This window comes from Lynx rufus, unplaced genomic scaffold (assembly GCF_022079265.1).
Source record: "Lynx rufus isolate CCGP_SWC_20201006 ecotype Redwood Valley unplaced genomic scaffold, mLynRuf1.p SCAF_8, whole genome shotgun sequence".
Lineage (NCBI taxonomy): Eukaryota > Metazoa > Chordata > Mammalia > Carnivora > Felidae > Lynx > Lynx rufus.
Genome location: NW_025814896.1, coordinates 50,421,416 through 50,440,555, shown reverse-complemented (window position 1 = coordinate 50,440,555; position 19,140 = coordinate 50,421,416). Strand labels below are relative to the sequence as shown.

General features: G+C 40.7%; 1 protein-coding gene across 1 annotated transcript in view; it reads left to right on the top strand.

Moving 5' to 3' along the window:
- The window catches only part of NINL (ninein like), a 175,163-nt gene that overhangs the window by 71,960 nt on the left and 84,063 nt on the right, over positions 1 to 19,140 (top strand). The window contains exons 3-4 of the mRNA XM_047068429.1: positions 8,733 to 8,926; positions 17,473 to 17,569. Coding sequence (XP_046924385.1) covers positions 8,733 to 8,926; positions 17,473 to 17,569 — 291 coding nt within the window. The remainder of the gene's footprint in view (positions 1 to 8,732; positions 8,927 to 17,472; positions 17,570 to 19,140) is intronic.

Here is a 19,140-nt window from a genome sequence, read left to right as displayed (position 1 = left end):
TAAGTCAGTGAAAGACAAATACCATATGATTTCACTCATGTGGAATCTTTAAAAATAAAGTTTGTTTATTTATTTTGAGAGAGAGCAATCAGGGTGGGGCAGAGAGATTGAGAATCCCAAGTAAGCCCCACACTGCCAGAATGGAGCCCAATGAGGGACTCAGACCCACAAACCATGAGACCATGACCTGAGCCGAAACCAAAAGCTGGACACTTAACTGACTGAGCCAGCCAGGCACCCCACTCATATGTGGAATTTAAGAAACAAAACAGATGAACATATGGGAGGTGGGGGGAGGGGAGGAGAAGAGAGAGAGGAAAACAAACCACAAGAGGCTCTTGACAATAGAGAACAAACTGAGGGTTGATGGAGGGATATGGATGGGGCAATGGGCTAGATGGATGGTGGATACTAAGGAGGGTGCTTGTTATGATGAGCACTAGGTGTTATATGTAAGTGATGAATCACTGAATTCTACTCCAGAAACCAATATTGCACTATACAGTAGTAGTAGAATTTACTAAGAATTTACTTAGAATTAACTAAGTAGAATTTAAACAGAAATTTGAAAGAAAAAAAAAAAGGAAAAGTCTTGTATTATTCCAATAATCCCCCTTCCCTTCAACTGGTTCCCTTTCCTGGACTTTTAGAGGATGCCTGGAGCTTTGGGATTGTTATTTTGTTGTTGTTGCTAAGGAAAGAGAAAATCTAGATAACAGTACCATAGAACAATTTCAGAAAGTAAGCCAGATAAGCCATCAAATTGTGAATTATTTTTCTTTGTGAAAACTTTATTTTTAATTTTAATTATAAAAAATACATAATATAAAAGTTACCCAATTAATCATTTTTAAATGTACAGTTCAGTATTCACATTGTTGTGTAACAGATCTCAATAACTTTTTCATCTTGTGACACAAACTCTATACCCACAGAACAGCTCCTTCCTCCCCCCGGCCCCTGGCAACCACCACTGTTTCCATGATTTGACTAAACATCTATGCAAGTGGAATCACACAGTATTTGTCCTTTTGTGACTGGCATAAACCGAACACCCGCAGGGTTCAGCTGTGTTGTAGTATGTGACAGGGTTTCTTTCTTTTTAAGGCTGAATAACATTCCACTGTGTGGATATACCACAGTTTCTTTACTCATTTGTTGATGGACATTTGGGTTGCTTCTACCTCTTGGCGATTGTGAATAATGATGCAGTGAACATGGGTGTGCAAATATCTCTGAGATCTTGCTTTCAATTCCTTTGGCTATATACATGGAAGTAGAATTGCTGGATCATATAGTTTCTATTTTTAGATTTTTGAGGACCCTTCATATGATTTTCCATAGTGGCTGCATCATTTTTCACCAACAGTGCTGTGTATTGTTCCAGTTTTTCCACGTTTTCACCAACACCTGTTTTCTGTTTTGTTTTTTATAGTGGCCATCCTAATGCGTGTAAGAATGATGAGAGGTGTTGAGCACCTTTTTTATATGTTTGGCCATTTGTCAGCCATTTTATATCTTCTTTGGAGAAATGTCTCTCCAAATCCATTGCCCATTTTTTAAATGGGATCACCTGTCTTTTGTTATTGAGTTGTAGGGGTTCTTGATATGTTCGGGTTATTAACCTTTTATCAGATATGGTTAACAATTATTTTGTCCCAGTCAGTACATAGATTGCCTTTTCACTCTTTTTTTCTTTGATGTGTAGAAGTTCTTAAATTTGATATAATACCATTTGCCTGTTTTTGCTTTTGTTGCCTGTGCTTTAGTATCATATGTAAGAAACTGTTACCAAATCTAACATCATGAAACTTTTCCTCTGTGTTTTCTTTTAAAAGTTTTATAGGTTTAGATTTTAATTTAGAACTTGAATCCATTGTGAGTTAGTTTTTTGTGTATGGTATGAGGTAAGGGTCAAACTTCATTCTTTATTCTTTCTTCAATTTTGCAACACTATTTATTTATATATTTTTCAATGTTTATTTTTAAGGGGGGGAGGGGCAGAGAGAGAGGGAGACAGAGGATCTGAAATGGACTCTGCTGACAGCAGACAGCCTGATGTGGAACTCAGACTCATGAACCATGAGATCATGACCTGAGCGGAAGTCAGGCGCTTAACCCACCGTGCCACCCAGGCACCCTGCAACAGAATTTATTGAAGAGACTGTCTTTTCCTCATCATGTAATCTTATCTCATTTAGACACACTTTAAATCTACTTTTCTTAAAAAAATTTTTTTAATGTTTATTTGTGAGAGACAGAGAGAGACAGAGCATGAGCATGGGAGGGGCAGATAGAGGAGGAGACACAGAATCAGAAGCAGGCTCCAGGCTCTGAGCTCCAGCACAGAGCCCGACGCGGGGCTCGAACTCACAAACCGCGAGATCATGACCGGATCATGACCAAAGTCGGATGCTTAACCAACTGAGCCACCCAGGCACCCCGTCATTTAGATACACTTCATGGAAGATTTCCTTGTTTGTAGTTTCCAGTCTTGCTATTGAATTTTTTTGTTGCAACTGTAATATGTCAATGTCCAAGAAACCTCCCTTGATGTCTTAATCATACCTTTGTTTAATAGTCTATTGTCTGTGATGACTTTAATGATTTTCCTTTCTCTCTCTGTGGATATTAGTTTTTCTTTGTGGGGTGGGGCAGGACAGTGCCTGTGTGTATGTCTTGGGTCTCCCCTTCTGCATGTACCACCTCCCAAATCACTACCTCCACATTCCAGCAAATGGGGTGTGTGTGTGAACATCAGAATTTTGAAGCCCCTTTTCATGCTTCCCCACTATTTCTGAGACTTTCCATAATTCTGTGATGTTTACAGTGTCTAGTTTTGTCACTCAAGCCCTTTTCTGAGACTCCTGAATGCAGAGGAAGCCATGGAGGTCTACATGGCTCCTCTGTACTGGTGGACTAGACCTGTACCCAGGGCATGCTTTCCAGGTGAAGGAAGCCTTGGAGTTCTTCCAAGCCTTCCTGGCCAGTATAGCGAACTATTTTACCACTGAGGTTTGTTATGTGGTATTCCAGAAGCTACAGAAAGACCCTTCCCACATCCTGGGAAGTGTCCATAGGGCATACATGAGTAGAGGCAGTGCCTCCTTTTTCCCTTTATTTTGAAAACATGGCTGGACATTGCTTTGGGTGGGGGTTAGGAAATGTGTTAGCATATCTTTTTTTGCCTGACTTGTAGTACTGCTGACCTGAATTACCTCTCTTGCCTGTATCTGCATGGCTGGTAGATGAAATATCTGCTCTCTTGGGTGCAGTGTCTTAGATTCACATGATGAGGGAAAGGAGAGGAAAGGAGTGTTTCTGAATTGCCAGGAATTCAACTGTGTATTGAGCAAAACTAGGTATAACCTAGGCGATGTGGGGTTGAGTGTTTGGGTCCTTGCCCTGTGTTAACCCTTTCATGGAGGTATGTAGGCAGACAAGTACGTTCTGTCAAGAAGAGGGCTGGCTTCTCATTGCTCCTGGGAGGGCCCTCTGGAGCCCTTTAACCTCCAGCTCCCACACCTGAGTTCTGCCCAGTTCTGGAATCATGGGGTAGGAGTTCCTGCAGGTATGTTCCACCTCTGGCAGGTCCAGTGTGATATGGGAACATGTGAGGGTTTGCTGACCTTGATTTTCTTGATTCCTCTTTGACAGTGCAGGTATTGGGAAGGCTTTTCAGCTTACCTGCCCCACTGGGAATGCCCCCCTCTCCTGGGTGAATGCCCTAGAGTGTGCTCCCCACTCTTCCCCTTCTTGGCCCACCCCAGCCTAGACCTGACCTGTCCTGGGAAGGTCTGGGATGCAGCAACTCTGATATTAAGTGGGTCTATAATGCTGGTGACCTTCCCTTTAAAATAGCTAAATTACAGCATCATGTATTGCTCTGGGCTCATTATAGAATGTCCAGCATAAAAATGTAAAACCCAAAACATTTCGGGCATTTGAAGCATTTGACAAAATGCACTACAGACCTGCACTGAGGTCAGCTCTGGGATTGGAGGAAGCCCTTCCTCAGTTCCTGTCTGCCTTGTGGCCCAGAGGGCAGGTGGGGTGTGGAGCTTGGGAGGACTATGCCAGTCACACCCTCCTGGTGTTGGGTCATTGGATGGCAGCCTGGTGGCCTGAGGATTTGGCCTGTTTCCCATTTACATTTTCTTGATTTTCCTCCCACCCCCAAGGTCTTGCTTTGCACTCACTGATTGTGTACCCTGTTACTGATGGGTGTCCCCTCTCAGGAAAACATGTAGCCTCTCAGAAGAGGTTCTCTAGAGACTTTATCATAACCTGGCGTGTGGGGGAGACCCTAGGAGGAGTTCTGGGTACTCTGGGCCTGCCTCCCTGTAGACAGAGTGGCTGTTCTACTTAACTGAAATGTGCTTCTGGCACTCAGCCTCTTATGAAGAGGCTAAATCTGTTTTCAGAACCTGAATCTGTTTGCATTTTACCGAGGTCAGGTTTCCTTTGCAGTTTTGCCTCATAGACTCATTTTGGGTACACTGGATGTTCTGCTGTGAGCCAATGAAAACAGGGGCCTGAGGGGGATGCTGTACTAGGTCCTGTGGGAGCAGGGGCTGTTCAAAGAGTTAGTGCTGCTCTCTTCAAAACCAGGCCCTGCTGGCCTGTCCCTTTTGTGGTCTGTTTAGTCAGATGGGAAGTTCCTTCTGTTTTCTAGAAATCCCAGCCAGGCCTCAAAAATGTGATTCTGTGGTCCCAGAGGAAATGAGGTAGGAGCATCCTAGGCCTCCAGAGACAGCCCCAGACTTGGTGGAGCCTGGTGACATTTGAAGATGAACTGTGAACGCAGCTCTTGTGGGTGATGAAGAAGGAGCTGCTACTCTTCTTTCTAAGTCTTGTTGCTTCTCTGGTGTCTGTAGTCTCAGTACTTATTTCTTTGCACCTCTCCTTATTTCAGCAAGGCTTTGGGTTGTGGTAGGCTGTGGACCCCCTTTCACCAGGGGAGACTCGCCACCAGTGGGCCCTCTGCATATAGACTGCACCTTCATGGACAGCCAGGGTGCCTCAGGCCCCAGTTTGAAACTGTGTAGAAAGGGAAAGCTACATCTCAACAGGGACCTTAAGTCCCTGTGGCAACAAAAATAACATGTGGTGGAGGGAGTGTGTGGCCCCCCAGGATGGTGTTGATGCAGGACTTGCCTAAGGCTGGGAGAGGAAGATGGTTCTTCTCTTCTTGCTCAGCCCTTGGGAAAACAGCCAAGCCCGCCTTCTCCAGGGACACTCCTGCACCAACCAAGGGCACACTCTGCAGGACATGGTTTGGTTTGCCCCTTCAGGACTCATGAAGAGTCCTCCTGGGGTGTTGAGGGCCGGAGGAAGGTTTTGTAAGAAAAAACCCTGGAGATGCCCCGCATCTCTAAGACAATCCTTAGAGGGGCACCTGGGTGGCTCAGTCAGTTAAGCGTCTGACTTTGGCTCAGGTCATGATTTCACCGTTCATGGGTTTGAGCCCCACTTCAGGCTCTGTGCTGACAGCTCAGAGCCTGGAGCCTGCTTCAGATTCTGTGTCCCCCTCTCTCTCTCTGCCCCTCCCCCGCTCATGCTCGCTTTCTCTTTGCCTCTGTCTCTCTGTGTCTCAAAAATAAATAAACATTAAAAAAAAATTTTAAATGAAGAAGGCATGGAAAGATCTTTCAGATATCCTATATTTTTTAAAAGTTGAAAAATAGGGGTGCCTGGGTGGCTCAGTTGTTGGTTGAATGTCTGACTCAGCTGAGATCATGATCCCAGGGTCGTGGGACCAAGCCCTGAGTAGGCCTCTGAGCTAAGCCTGGAGCCTGCATGAGATATTCTGTCTCTCTCTCTCTCTTTCTCTCCCATTTGTCCCTCTCCCCCACTTATGCACACTTTCTCTTTCTTCAAAATTAAAAAAAAAAAGTTGCAAAATAACACGTATGGTGTTACACTTACATAAAAACATGCATATCTATGTGTGTTATCTATTTATATAGGTCTGTGTGTTCATCTACCTCGTAGACTTGGGAATAATTTGAAAGCCTACACTCTAAGCAGTGCTTACCTCTGGGAGTGGAGTTTGGCTTTTGTTTTGCTTTGTTTTGTTTTTGTTTATATACTTTTAATTGCTTGAATTGGTTACAACTAAAAGTAAAATAGAAAAACTGGAGGATTTTTCACAATAGGTGTGTTCATGATTTGCGAAGGCATGGCCAGGTGGTGGTGAATGGGGGCTGGGAGGATAGTTAGTAGTCAAGGCAACAGGGAGAGCATGCGGTGGGGGGAACATCTGCCTGGGGAAGTGTGGGTGTGTGGTAGGTTCTGCAGTCAGGGTCTTCTAGTCACTGCTCACCCTCCTCACCCTGATTCCTTGACTCTCACATACTGAATTTTGCCACTTGTCTTTCTTACCATTATGTTCTCCTGTCCATTTACTTCTGGCTTATCAAAAATAAGCATTGGCAAATATCAGTAGTTGTATGCAGCTCACCACAGGTGTCTGTTGTCTGCAAAAGGACAGAGCTCCCAGCTTAGGTGGGGGACTGACCTCGGATGAGAAGTGTGACAGATGTTGAGTTAGTAATGGTATTTAGTTTTCTGATTTATCCTTGATGTTTTTACATGTATATCTATGTTACTCCATGTTGTTTCTGCAGTCAAAACTGTCCGGGATGGGGCAGGTGTTCAGAGCTCCACCTATCCATGCCCTTTCATCACTTCCCCAAGCTTCTTTCTAGGAATGCACGCATAATTTGATGAGTGGATAGAACAGGCCTGTTATCCTTTCACTCCTGCATCACACCTGAGGCTGAGATGCTGGCAGTCTTTATACCTGATCAGCAGGTGTTTAATCAGGAGCTCAGGGAAGGCAGTTCACCTTATAAGATCATAATGGAGATTCTATTCAAAGTCAGTTTTTTTACGTCACTGATTTTACTGTTTCCCTGAGTAAGACGATACTCTTGGTGGAGGGAGGAGGGGATTGATATGAACAGATTTCAATCCTTCATACAGGTTTTGTGCTGATGCAGACCTCCCTACCCCTCGTGGATGATGCATGGGCAAATACCATTGACATTAAAAATCATATCTTTATAGAATTGGCATTTATTGTGCTGTTTCTTTTTTTTTTTAATTTTTTTTAACGTTTATTTATTTTTGAGACAGAGAGAGACAGAGCATGAATGGGGGAGGGTCAGAGAGAGAGGAAGACACAGAATCTGAAACAGGCTCCAGGCTCTGAGCAGTCAGCACAGAGCCTGACGCGGGGCTTGAACTCACGGACCGCGAGATCATGACCTGAGCTGAAGTCGGACGCTTAACCGACTGAGCCACCCAGGCGCCCCGTGTGCTGTTTCTTATTAGTAAGAGATGTTACTTTATTGTTTCGTGTTTATGAATTGTTTGATGATTAATGAGCTTGATCAGTTTTCCATGTTTGTTTACTTATCACATCTCCTCTTTTCAGAATTGTCCACAGTCCTGTGTCTGTATAATATACTGACCAGCGTGAAGTCGCCATTGTTGTTGGTCAGAAAACTCCAGTGTTGGCAATATCATATGGTTCATCCTAGTATCTTTAGGACCTCTGTTTTACACGGCTTAGCAACATCTTTCTAGTTATAAAGTGTTTCACTTTTTATAGAATTTTTTGAGAAATATAAAAATGTTGAGAATAGAAAATGGAAATGTAGAATATCATAAAATCATCTGTTACCATTTTGGTGTATTTTTTTTTTTTTTACTATATTTCCCCCCAAGAATTGCAGAAGTCTCTTGATAGATTTGTTCTAGACATAAGTGAATTTTGTATGTGAACTGACCAGTACGTATGTCAGCTATTATTATTATAAAGTTTTTATCCTGGCTTGGTATTTTATCAACTGCACTTCCTATGCTGTTTAATATTTTTCAGAAATGTGTTTTTTAAGCCTGTTGGCTATTCTGCCATATAATTGTTCTGTAACTTAGCAATCTATTTTCTTTTGTTGGACATTTTGTTTTCTTTTACGTTTTTGTCTGTCCTGAAGTACAAGGAATTTCTGTAAGATATTGTGTATGTGAAATAACTAGGTCAGATAATACAATTATTTAAAAATTTCTTGGTATACAAAGTATATTTCAGAAGGCATTTAATTGTCACTTTCTCCAGAAATATGTGAGAGGCCCCTTTGATGATAGCCTCAGTTAGCATTGGGGTTTTTATTCTTGATATTTGACAGTGGCAAAGAGTATCTTTGTTTTAATTTGAACATTTTATATGGTTATTATCCATATACTTTTTCTTTTGTGATTAACATCCTCTGTATATTTTATTGGAGTTTCCATTTTTTATTGTAAATAATTTTATTTAGTAAAATTTAGTAACATTTTTACTTTATAAAGTATTTATAACTAAATACCAGTAAGGAAAAAAATACCATACTTATATATATAGAGAGAGAAAAATTAGAATGTATGTTTGTCAAAATATTAGTAATGATATTTTTAGGTGGTGAAATTTTGGATGATTTTAAGTTCTCTATATCTATCTCTTTTTCCTGATTATTCTATAATAGATATTTTCTTACAGAACAAAGAAATTCTGGTTCTTTTGAACAAGGACTGGCTCCCCATTCACATGTTTCTGACCTCTCCTGTAGAGGTCTCACAGGAGCACCCTGGATGCCACCATACCAGGCTCATTGGAGCAGTGAAAAAATGTGGCATGTGGCAATAAGAGTGTACTCTTGTTTCTCTTTTCCCCCTGGCATGTCCAGCCTGCTATGGGATGGGTGAAGAAGAAGAGAACCACTATGTTTCACAGCTCAAAGAAGTCTACAGCAGCTGTGACACCACAGGGACAGGCTTTCTGGACCGGGAAGAGCTGACCCAGCTCTGCCTTAAGCTTCATCTGGAAAAGGAGCTGCCCATCCTTCTGCAAACACTTCTTGGAAATGACCACTTTGCCAGGGTGGGTATTTGACTTCATTCTCATGAGGAAAAGCACAGAATACTATAGTTAGCTGTAGGCATTTGAGAAATATCAGTTGACTAAAGAGACAGACCAAAGGAGAGTTACTAGGAACTGGAAAGCTGCTTTTCCTTCTGCTGAACTTCTACATTGTAGCAAGAGTTTCCTTAAGATTACTTTTTTTTTAATGTTTATTAATTTTTGAGAGAAAGCATGAGTAGGGGAGGGGCCGAGAGAGAGGGGGACAGGGGATGAGAAGTAGGCTCTGCACTGACAGCTGTGAGCCCCATGTGGGGCTCAGACCCATGAACCATGAGATCATGACCTGAGTCAAAGTTGGACGCTCAACTGACTTAGCCACCCGGGTTCCCCTAAGATTATTTTTTTAAAGCATAGTAACTTCCAGAGGTTTGGTTTGGTTTTTCCAGAAAGGTGTTTGAGTGATTTATTGGGGGAGGGGGATGGGATGGAAGGTTGGTATGGGTAAATGGTATGTGGTTCACAAACAAACACAAGGATCTGTGGGCAGCTGACATACTGTCATTGAGAGAAAGGCAACTTCAAACTATCTTGAAGGCAGACTGTCTAGTAAAATTACACAGCTTGAAATTCATTATAGCAGATGAACAAAGCAACTGCACACCACTGTTGCAAAACAAAACATAGATACGTATGTTGAGAGGTGTCCTGTGATTTCATCTAGGCCAGATCGAAAGTATGAACTCAAGTTGTTTTTGCTAGGAAATTCAAGGTCATCTAGAATGGTGATCTAGAATCTAGACTACAATTTGCTTTACTGACAGAAACACTGAAAAGTACCTCCTACTTTGTCCCTACTTCTTAAATGTGTCCAGATGTTAATGTTTTAGTGTTAAAAACAGTGCCTGTTATCTCGTTGGTCATCTTTGAAGGAAGAACATTTTTTCCAGACAAATCAATGAAACCATTTTTATTTTGAGTGATAAAAAATAAATCCAGCCTGCAGATTTTCCTGAATGGGCTCTTGGACAAAAACAAATGCAGAAAAACAAGAAAAAAATCCCTCACTGCCAGCATAGGGAGAGAGTCCAGACGAAATGTACCTCTTGTTACTTCCCCAAAGCACCCACTGCCCCATATTGCCAATGCCTGCCAGTAGGATACTGTTACTCCCTCTTGGGGAGCTCTGGCTCAATTAATCTGACCACACTCTCTGTCTCTCTTCATTCTATTCCTGATTTTTTTTTTTGATTTTTTTTTTTTAATTTTTTTTCAACGTTTATTTATTTTTGGGACAGAGAGAGACAGAGCATGAACGGGGGAGGGGCAGAGAGAGAGGGAGACACAGAATCGGAAACAGGCTCCAGGCTCTGAGCCATCAGCCCAGAGCCTGACGCGGGGCTCGAACTCACGGACCGCGAGATCGTGACCTGGCTGAAGTCGGACGCTTAACCGACTGCACCACCCAGGCGCCCCGAATTCCTGATTTTTTTTATGGACTTAAGAATCAGGTGTAATTGTGATAATGTTCTAGCCCCTCTTGATATCACCTGGAATTGTATTTGGGAGCAAAAGGCACATTTGTGAAAATCACTCTGGTTATTCAAGCAGTATAAACAGATGATCTGAGTTTCTTGATTATTTTTGGCAGTTTGGAAAATTAAAAGCCAAAAGAAGAAGTTCACATTCAGATGACAGATTCTGATGATTGAACAATCACATCATTCCAGAGCTTTCCCCCACTTTATCCTTTGTATGTGCAGAAATGGTACAAGATTTAGAAACATCAAATTATGATAGGGAAAAAAAAGTATTAGTATTGGAGCATCAGTTAAGAGAAAAATCAACTTGGGTTGTTTGAGATTTCTGGTTTCTCCCACATCATCTGTATCCTGGAAGAGAGTTCCTATGAGCTATAACTCCTTCCAGGAGGCTGGATGTTTTTCCTCACACTTTTATGGGGAGGTATGTTAGAAGGAGACACAGACACTCACAGGCATTGACAGGAGCCTGACCTTTTCTGATTAACATCGTCTCTTAATAAAGCTCTGTGTGTGTGTTCATCCATCTTTCTGTTTGTCCCAACTCCTCTCTCTTATGGTGAAGATTTCTGCTGCCCTTAGTGCTCTTGAGTCTCATCGGAAGTTGTCCCTCCTTCCCTCTCTAACATTTCAAGAGTAGTGTCCACACCAGCCGATGCCTCTAGGGGCCCTGCATTTGTCTCCCTCCACCCCACCCCACACTGTGTACCACCTCCTCTGTGATTGTATAGTCATGGTGGATTATTTCTGCTTTCAGAGCTTTTACTGCTCCTCTGCTTCATCCCACACATAGGGCATAGCTCACACAGCCAGCATTTAGGTGGATTCTGTAGAGGTTTTAGAGGAAGCTGGTGTCAAGCCAGAAATGTCCAGATTGTTGTCAACCACTTACCACGATAGAAACCAAATGGTGAAGATTTCAGGATATTTCAAAGAAAATCAAGATAAATCCTTTATCCACAGGAATTGATTGGCTTTTTAGTTCAAATATCACATATCCAGTTTCCTTGTAGTAACTAATATATGACATCTTGTAAATGTTAGTCATTGATACAGTAATCCAGTTATAAAAATGAATAACAATATTATAAACAACATTAATTTTAATTAACAAGGTAATCTTTTAATGCACTGAGGTTATGCTCATTTTTAATTCCTATTTCCTGTGAAGGAAACATTATCAAGGTCTGGTTTCAAGCCAGAAATTAATCTGATCTGATTCCCTTGGAGTGTGGGGAATTTCCATGTGCATTTTATGTTAGATTCTCTTTTTTCTTTGTTAGTAGTGAGGACCTTACATTGAATATTTTAAACTTGTGCAGAAAGAGAATTTTACTCACAAAAAAATAATTATTTTTTTAATTGAAATATAGTTGACATACAGTGTTAAATTAGTTTTAGTTGTACAACATAGAGATTGGACAAGTCTATATGTTATCTCATGCTCACCACAAGTGTAGCTGCCATCTGCTACCATACAACGTCATTACAGTATCGTTGATTATATTCCCTATGCTGTTCCTTTTATCCTCGTGACTTATTCATTCCTTAACTGGAAGCTTATATCTCCCACTTCCTTGCATTCATTTTGCCAGTACTCCCACTACCCTCCCCTCTGGCAACCATGTTTTCTGTATTTATGGGTCTGTTTTTGCCTTTTTGTTTGTTCATTCATTTGTTTTATTTTTAGATTCTATTTTTTAGACCCCAAGTGAAATCAGATGGCATTTGCTTTCTGTTGACTTACTTCACTTAACATAATACCCTCTGGGTCCATCCATGTTGTCACAGATGGCAAGATCTCATCCTTTCTTATGACTGAGCAGTATTCCTTTTTTATTATCTATACCACATTTTCCTTATCCATCCATCTATTGATGGACACTTGGGCTGCTTCCATATCTTTGCTACGTTTATTGCAATAAACATAGGGGTGCATATACTTAGAAAAACAATTCTTGACATTGTATTACTGAAAATAATTTTAAAGTTGAAAGTGATTCTTGATCACACTGTCCAGCCTCTTCATTGTGACGAGTGAGTCTGAGATTATATGGAGATGATGGTATGTCCTATTCTGTGAAGCACCTTAGTGCCATGGGGTTGCTCTTCCCACTTTATTGAAGGAAAAAGACACAGAAACATATAAGCACAGTTAGAATAGTATCAGATAAAATGGCAATACACTTGGCAATCAGATCTCACTACTATTTGATCGTTAGAAGAAAGTCATCTGATGAGTGTTATCAAAGACACAAAAGAAATCAGAGATTAGATCAAGCAAAATTGTCATTTCATTCTACTTCCATGTATTCAACAAGTATTTCTGAGCACTTAATATGTGCTAGGCAACATGCAGAAGCTTGGGATGTGATAATGACAAATACAATGTCTATCTTCATATGAAGTGACATATGCAAGATATTCATTCTAGCAGTAATTCAAATAGCAAAATATTAGAAACAGCCTTTTTAATATGAGATTGATTAAGATAGATCCATATGATGGAATTTATGTAGTCCTAAAAAAAAAGTATGAACAGGCTTCAAACATTCTGGTAGTGGCAGGTTAGCAAACTCAGGCCAGCCTTCCTGTATGGGCTACTAAAAAATGCTGAACAAAATCATAAAAACAAATATCTTGAATTTTTTTTTTTCAACGTTTATTTATTTTTGGGACAGAGAGAGACAGAGCATGAATGGGGGAGGGGCAGAGAGAGAGGGAGACACAGAATCGGAAACAGGCTCCAGGCTCTGAGCCATCAGCCCAGAGCCCGACGCGGGGCTCGAACTCACAGACTGCGAGATCGTGACCTGGCTGAAGTCGGACGCTTAACCGACTGCGCCACCCAGGCGCCCCAAAACAAATATCTTGAAAATGGTAAAGAGCAAGCAAGTCATGAGCCTGGGTGGCTCAGTTGGTTAAGTGTCCAATTCTAGATTTTGGCCCAGGTCATGATTTCGCGGTTCATGAGTTTGAGCCCCACAACAGGCTCCACGCTGGCAGTGTGGATCCTGCTTGGGATTCTCTCTCTCTGTCCCTCCCAGATCTCTCTTTCTCTCTCTCTCTCAAAATAAATAAACTATAAAAAAAAAGAGAGCAAATAAGTCAGTGAGGAATTACCTAAAAATCTCTAATAAGTCATATACTGAAAGATGTTAAGCTCATCACACAAAACCCCATTAGTGTTGAGAAACTGTGAAATTGATGTGGCCTTTGGGACCTCAGAGGACCAGGGAGATATGTCAAAACCCAGGTTCACCCAAGGTAGAGAATCTGATAAACCAGCCCCCAATTTAAGGGAGGATCTGAATCAGCCATTGTGTCTTTTGCTGTCTGGACTTGTAGTCCCCTCAGTGGTCTAGATAACCTCACTTATCTGAAGGTGGTCCTGTCCAGGTGGTGCCCTCAGGCATCTGGCAATAGCAAATAAAAGACCTCTCTTGACAAAGTGCCATCATTCAAGATCTGTAATTATTCCTAAGTAATAGTCAAATACAACCAGCATATAATCAAGGATAGCCAACACACAAATAAGGCAGGATGAGCAAGAACCAGGGGAATAATAGGCAACAGAAGCAGGTGCACAGCATGTGAGGTACTGGAATTACTGCGAACAAAATATCACACAACTGTGGTTACTGTGTGAGAAGAGATTTTTTTTTTAAAAGCTTGAAAATACCTATAGGAAAGAGGGAACTCTAAAAAATGATATAACAAATCTGAACAAAGAACCAAATACAATTTTTAGAACCAAAAAGTGTGATCACAGGCCAAAATTAAAACCAATGTAGATTAGACACAGCTGAGGAGAGCATTCATTAACTGGAATCAAGAATATAGCATGAAGATAGAAACAGAAGAGAAGGTAAAGGTAGAGTGAGAAGGTCCTACCTTCCAACATCCCTTTATTTGGAATCCCAGGAGAGAGGAGTGAATGAGGTGGGGCATAATGTGAACATATAATAGCTAAAAAAACAAATTTCCAGAACAGGTTTGGGATTCCCCAAATCCACTGAATTCCAAGTCGCATAAATGCAAAGAAATCCACACCTAGCCATATTATTGTAAAACTGAAAGTAAACAGAGAAATCATCATAAAAGCAGCCAGAGATGGGTATACAGGATCTCTGTATTTTTTCCTATAACTGCGTGTGAATGTATAATTCTCTCAAAATGAAAAGTTTAATAATTTTTTTTGAAAAGAAGTCTGGGAAAAATAGATGTATCTTGAAAATGAGCCATAGTTAGATTGACAGCTGCCTTCTGAAAGATAACAGCGGAAGCTGGAAACCAGTGGAAAGGTATCTCCAGTGTGCTAGTAGAAATCAACTGGCAACCTGAGTTCCATACTCAGCGAGGTCCTTTAAGAGTAAAGGTGAAAGAACGCATCAGTGAAAAGACGAATTCTGCTCAGTTAGGAAAAGATACAGAGGCAAACATATCCCATAAACTATTTGCCAGAAGTAGCATCACATGCTAGAGACAAAAATAAACAAATGCACAAATAATCCAATGTCAGGTCATAATAACACATGTATCCTCAGCAGACAGCTGCATTTAGTGCTCAGCAGCAGCAACAGAGTTTTGCTCATTCAAGTTCTGTGCCAGACTTGGGAAGCATGGTTGCACCTATAGCCCCAAACCTGCTTTTTCAACATTTACTGGTGACCTCTTGACCTACCTAATCTCATCTGTTGATTTCTTTCTGTGTGACTTTTATTAAATCATCCATAGAGAAAAGAGCACATATCAGAAGTATATACTCAATGAATATCCCATGCTGAGTGCACCTGGGTAACCAGCATCCTGAATCCCTCCTCATGTCCCTTGCAGTCCCTCTTTGACTAAGGCTACCAGCTGTCCTGATGCTAGCACCATGGATTTGCTTTGTCTGTTTCTGAACTTTATATAATGGAAATACACAGTACATGCTCAGTACATGCTCTCTGGGTTTTTTTACTCAGTATCATATCTCTGTCAGTGTTTTTTTTTTCCATCATCATATTTCATTGTCTGACTATATCATAATTTATTTACCCATTCTATTTATGGATATCTGGGTCATTTCTGCTATTCTTTTAATAAATTTTTTTTCTACTTAAAAAAAGTTTACTGAAAGTGAAGTAAAAACATTTCAGACAATCAAACTAAAAAGAGCTTATTAGCACCAGCATACTTAAGAAAAATGAAATTCTAAAGGATGTACCTCAAATAGATGGAAAATTATCCTAAACAGAAGGTCAGAAACACAAAAATAAATGAAAAACAAAGCAGTAAATATTTGTATAATTCTTAATGAACATTGATTATATAAAGCAAAAATAATATTTTGTGGGAGGTTAAAATAGAGTGAATTAAAATATATAACAATTGATAACAAAGGCATGAAAGTCAGGAGTGTAGTAAATGAAATTAAATTGTTACATAGGTTTTGTATTGCCGTGGAATAGGGTAAAAGTATTGACTAACAGTAAACTTTGATAAGCTGGGGATGCACATTGTAATTTTTAGAATGAAGGAAAAGAGAATGGAAATAGAGTGCATAACCTGTAACTTAGTAAAGGAAAAATGAAGTCCTAAAAAAAAGGTCAGTAAATCCAAAGAGAGGAAACAAGGGAGAAAACACAAGCAGAAGCAGATTGAAAGCACACTGTAGAATAGTAGATTTAAATCCAACTATATCAGTAATTATGTTAAATGTAAATAGACTAAGTAGTTAAAAGATAAAGCTTTCACAAACATCAGAAATATAAGGATATAAAAAACTAATATTATTAAAATTTGATGGAAAGGTATAGCATGTAAATACTAATCAGAAGAAAGCTAGTCTTTATGGTAAATAACATTTCCGAACTAAAGAGGGTTAGCATTTTATAGTGATAAAAGATTCAGTTCACCAAGAAGATTCAAATGCATATTCTATGACCCCACAATCCCATTCTTTGGCATATACACTAGAGAAACTCCTAAGGACAAATGTGCAATAATGTTTAAAGCAGTTTTGGTTTTTTTTTGTAAATAATCAGACACTGGAAACAATGGGAATATCCATCAGCAGGAGAATAGTTAGTAAATACACAGTTAAACAATGGAATGCTATATAGCAGCAAAAAAGAATTATGCATGGCAGCTTGAACGAGTATTACAGAAGTAATACTGAGTTTTAAGAAGCAGGGGATAAAAGAATATATGCATATAATTCCATTTAGATCAAATTTGAAAGGAAGCAAAACTAAGCCATATTGCTCAGGGATGCATACAAATGTATAAAAGCAAAGATGTTATTACTATAAAAGTCAGAGTAGGGGGGCGGGTGATTTAATCAAAAGGAGCCATGGTGGAGGCCCCTCTGGGATGCTGGCAATATTCCATTTCTTGATGGGGTGGTGATAGCTTGAATATTTTCTTTATGTATATTAATGTTTTATGATCATCAGATACCCCTTTTTGGTTCAATTTTCTAATTATGTTGTTTGATGTACTTATTAAAATTTGTAATTGGGTTTTGTTGGTGATCAGTTTTTGGCTTGCTTTCCTTATTCTTCTATTTAAAAAAATTCTTAGGGGTGCCTGAGTGGCTCAGTCAGTTAAGCATCTGACTCTTGATCTTGGCTAGGGTCTTGATCTCAGGATTGTGAATTCAAGCCCCAAATTGGGTTCTGTGCTGGGTGTGGAGTCTACTTAAAAAAAATATTGAGGTGTGTGAGTAGCTCAGTTGGTTGAGTGTTCGAGTCTTGACTTGGCCTGAGGTCATGATCTCACAGTTCGTGATTGTTGAAGCCCCACATCAGCACAGAGCCCACTTGGGATTCTTTCTCTCTACCCCTCCTCCATTGGTGTGCACACACGGTCTCAAAATAAAATTTTTAAAAATCTTAAGTGAATATTAGAAAAAATGAAATGAATGCTCTCAGTGCTAAAGGCAGCAATATGTTCCATGTGAGAATATAAACAAAAGGCTAAGGTATTACATATGTGATCTGTTGAAAGTAACACTGACCTCTGTTTTCTTACATTTACCAGGTTAACTTTGAGGAATTTAAGGAAGGTTTTGTGGCAGTGTTGTCATCAAATGCTGGTGCTGGCCCCTCGGATGAAGACAGTAGTTCCTTGGAATCTAGTAAGAGGACTTTCTCTACTCACCTTAAGTTTTTTTCATTATTTATCTGTTACCTTCAGGAGTGTGGTATTCAGACTGAAGGATATTGGTAGGTCTGAGAATTAAATCCTAACTCCACTGTCTGACTGCCAAGCTGTGTGGACTGGGATGAGACATTGGATTTTTTTCTTCTTTTGTTTCCTTATTTGTCCATAGTGTTGGAAAGGAAAAGCTCTATTGCTTTCCTTTACACATAGCACCTCTGAATACTTCTGGCACTTCTGGTCACCAAATGTGTGGTAGTTTGTCCCACACCAGGCAATTCCCCAGCACCATCTAAGTGTCCTACATTGCAACTCAACCCTGACATTACCTCCCTGGAGATAGCCTTAGTCCTATAAGATGGCCCCCACTTCAGATGCCAGTCACAAGTCCAGCTTGTTGCCTCTCTTTCTGATTGGTTGTAAGTCAGAGACTCCCACAGCCCCTTCCTTGGGTTCAATTCATTTGCAAGAGCAGCTCATAGAAATCAGAGCAACAGGTTACTTACTAAATCACTACTTTATTATAAAAGGATAGAACTTGGGAACAGCCAGATGGAAGAGGGAGGGGCATAGGGAAAGGTGTGGGGAAAGGATGGAGAGCTCATGCCCTCTCACCACACACCACTCTACCCCAGTCTCTGTGTGTTCACTCCAAAAGCTCTCTGAACCCCGTCCTGTTGAGTTTTTATGCAGGCTTCATTACATAGGCATGATTGATCAAACCACTGGCTATTTATGACTGAATGCAACCTCCAGCCCCTCCCACTTCCCTGGGGGTCAGGTGTGGGGCTGAAAGTTCTAACCCTCTAATCACATGGTTGGGTGTCCAGGCAACCAGCCCCCATTCTGAAGGGCATTCTAGGAGTCACCTCATTAACATAAACTCAGGTTTGGTTGCCAGGGATGGGGTGAAGACCAAATATATATTTATTATAAATCACAGTATCACAGGTGTCAAATAATACTGCGTGCTGTCCTTACAGCATGAAGTGTTGACAAGATAAAGTAGAACTTTATATCTTCAACTGTGGAGCAGTTGAAGTTTCAAGATTTGAAAGCTCAGTGCAGACATAAGGTATATCTAGACCACTGAGGTTGGCAGAACAGATAGGATGCCACCAGCCTTGGGAAGATCTGACCAGGGTGGGAGCCATTACATGACCAGCAGTCATTTGCAGATGTATCTTATGTCAGGCAGTAGTGTTGTGCTGTGCTGACATGCCTGTCATGGGAATGGGGCTGGAGGGACAAAGATAGAATTTCCAAATGGAAGGGACATCCTGAGGAGGAATGCCCCCTGGCTTTGGTAATGGTCAGGAGGTGGAGGGAGGGTTTGGAAAGAGGTCCACTCAGGGGCATGTAGGTTGTGGGTTGAAGGTCAGAAGATGATGGTGGACATTCTCAGTGCCTGTTCCATTGGACTTCAGGCTATGAATGACAGCCACTTGATGTGCTTCAGACCCATCTTGGCTACCTGTGGTGAGTATTGGGCAGTGAGTGAAATAGGGCATGGGGCAATGTGTTTGAGGTTGGAGGTATGGTATTGAT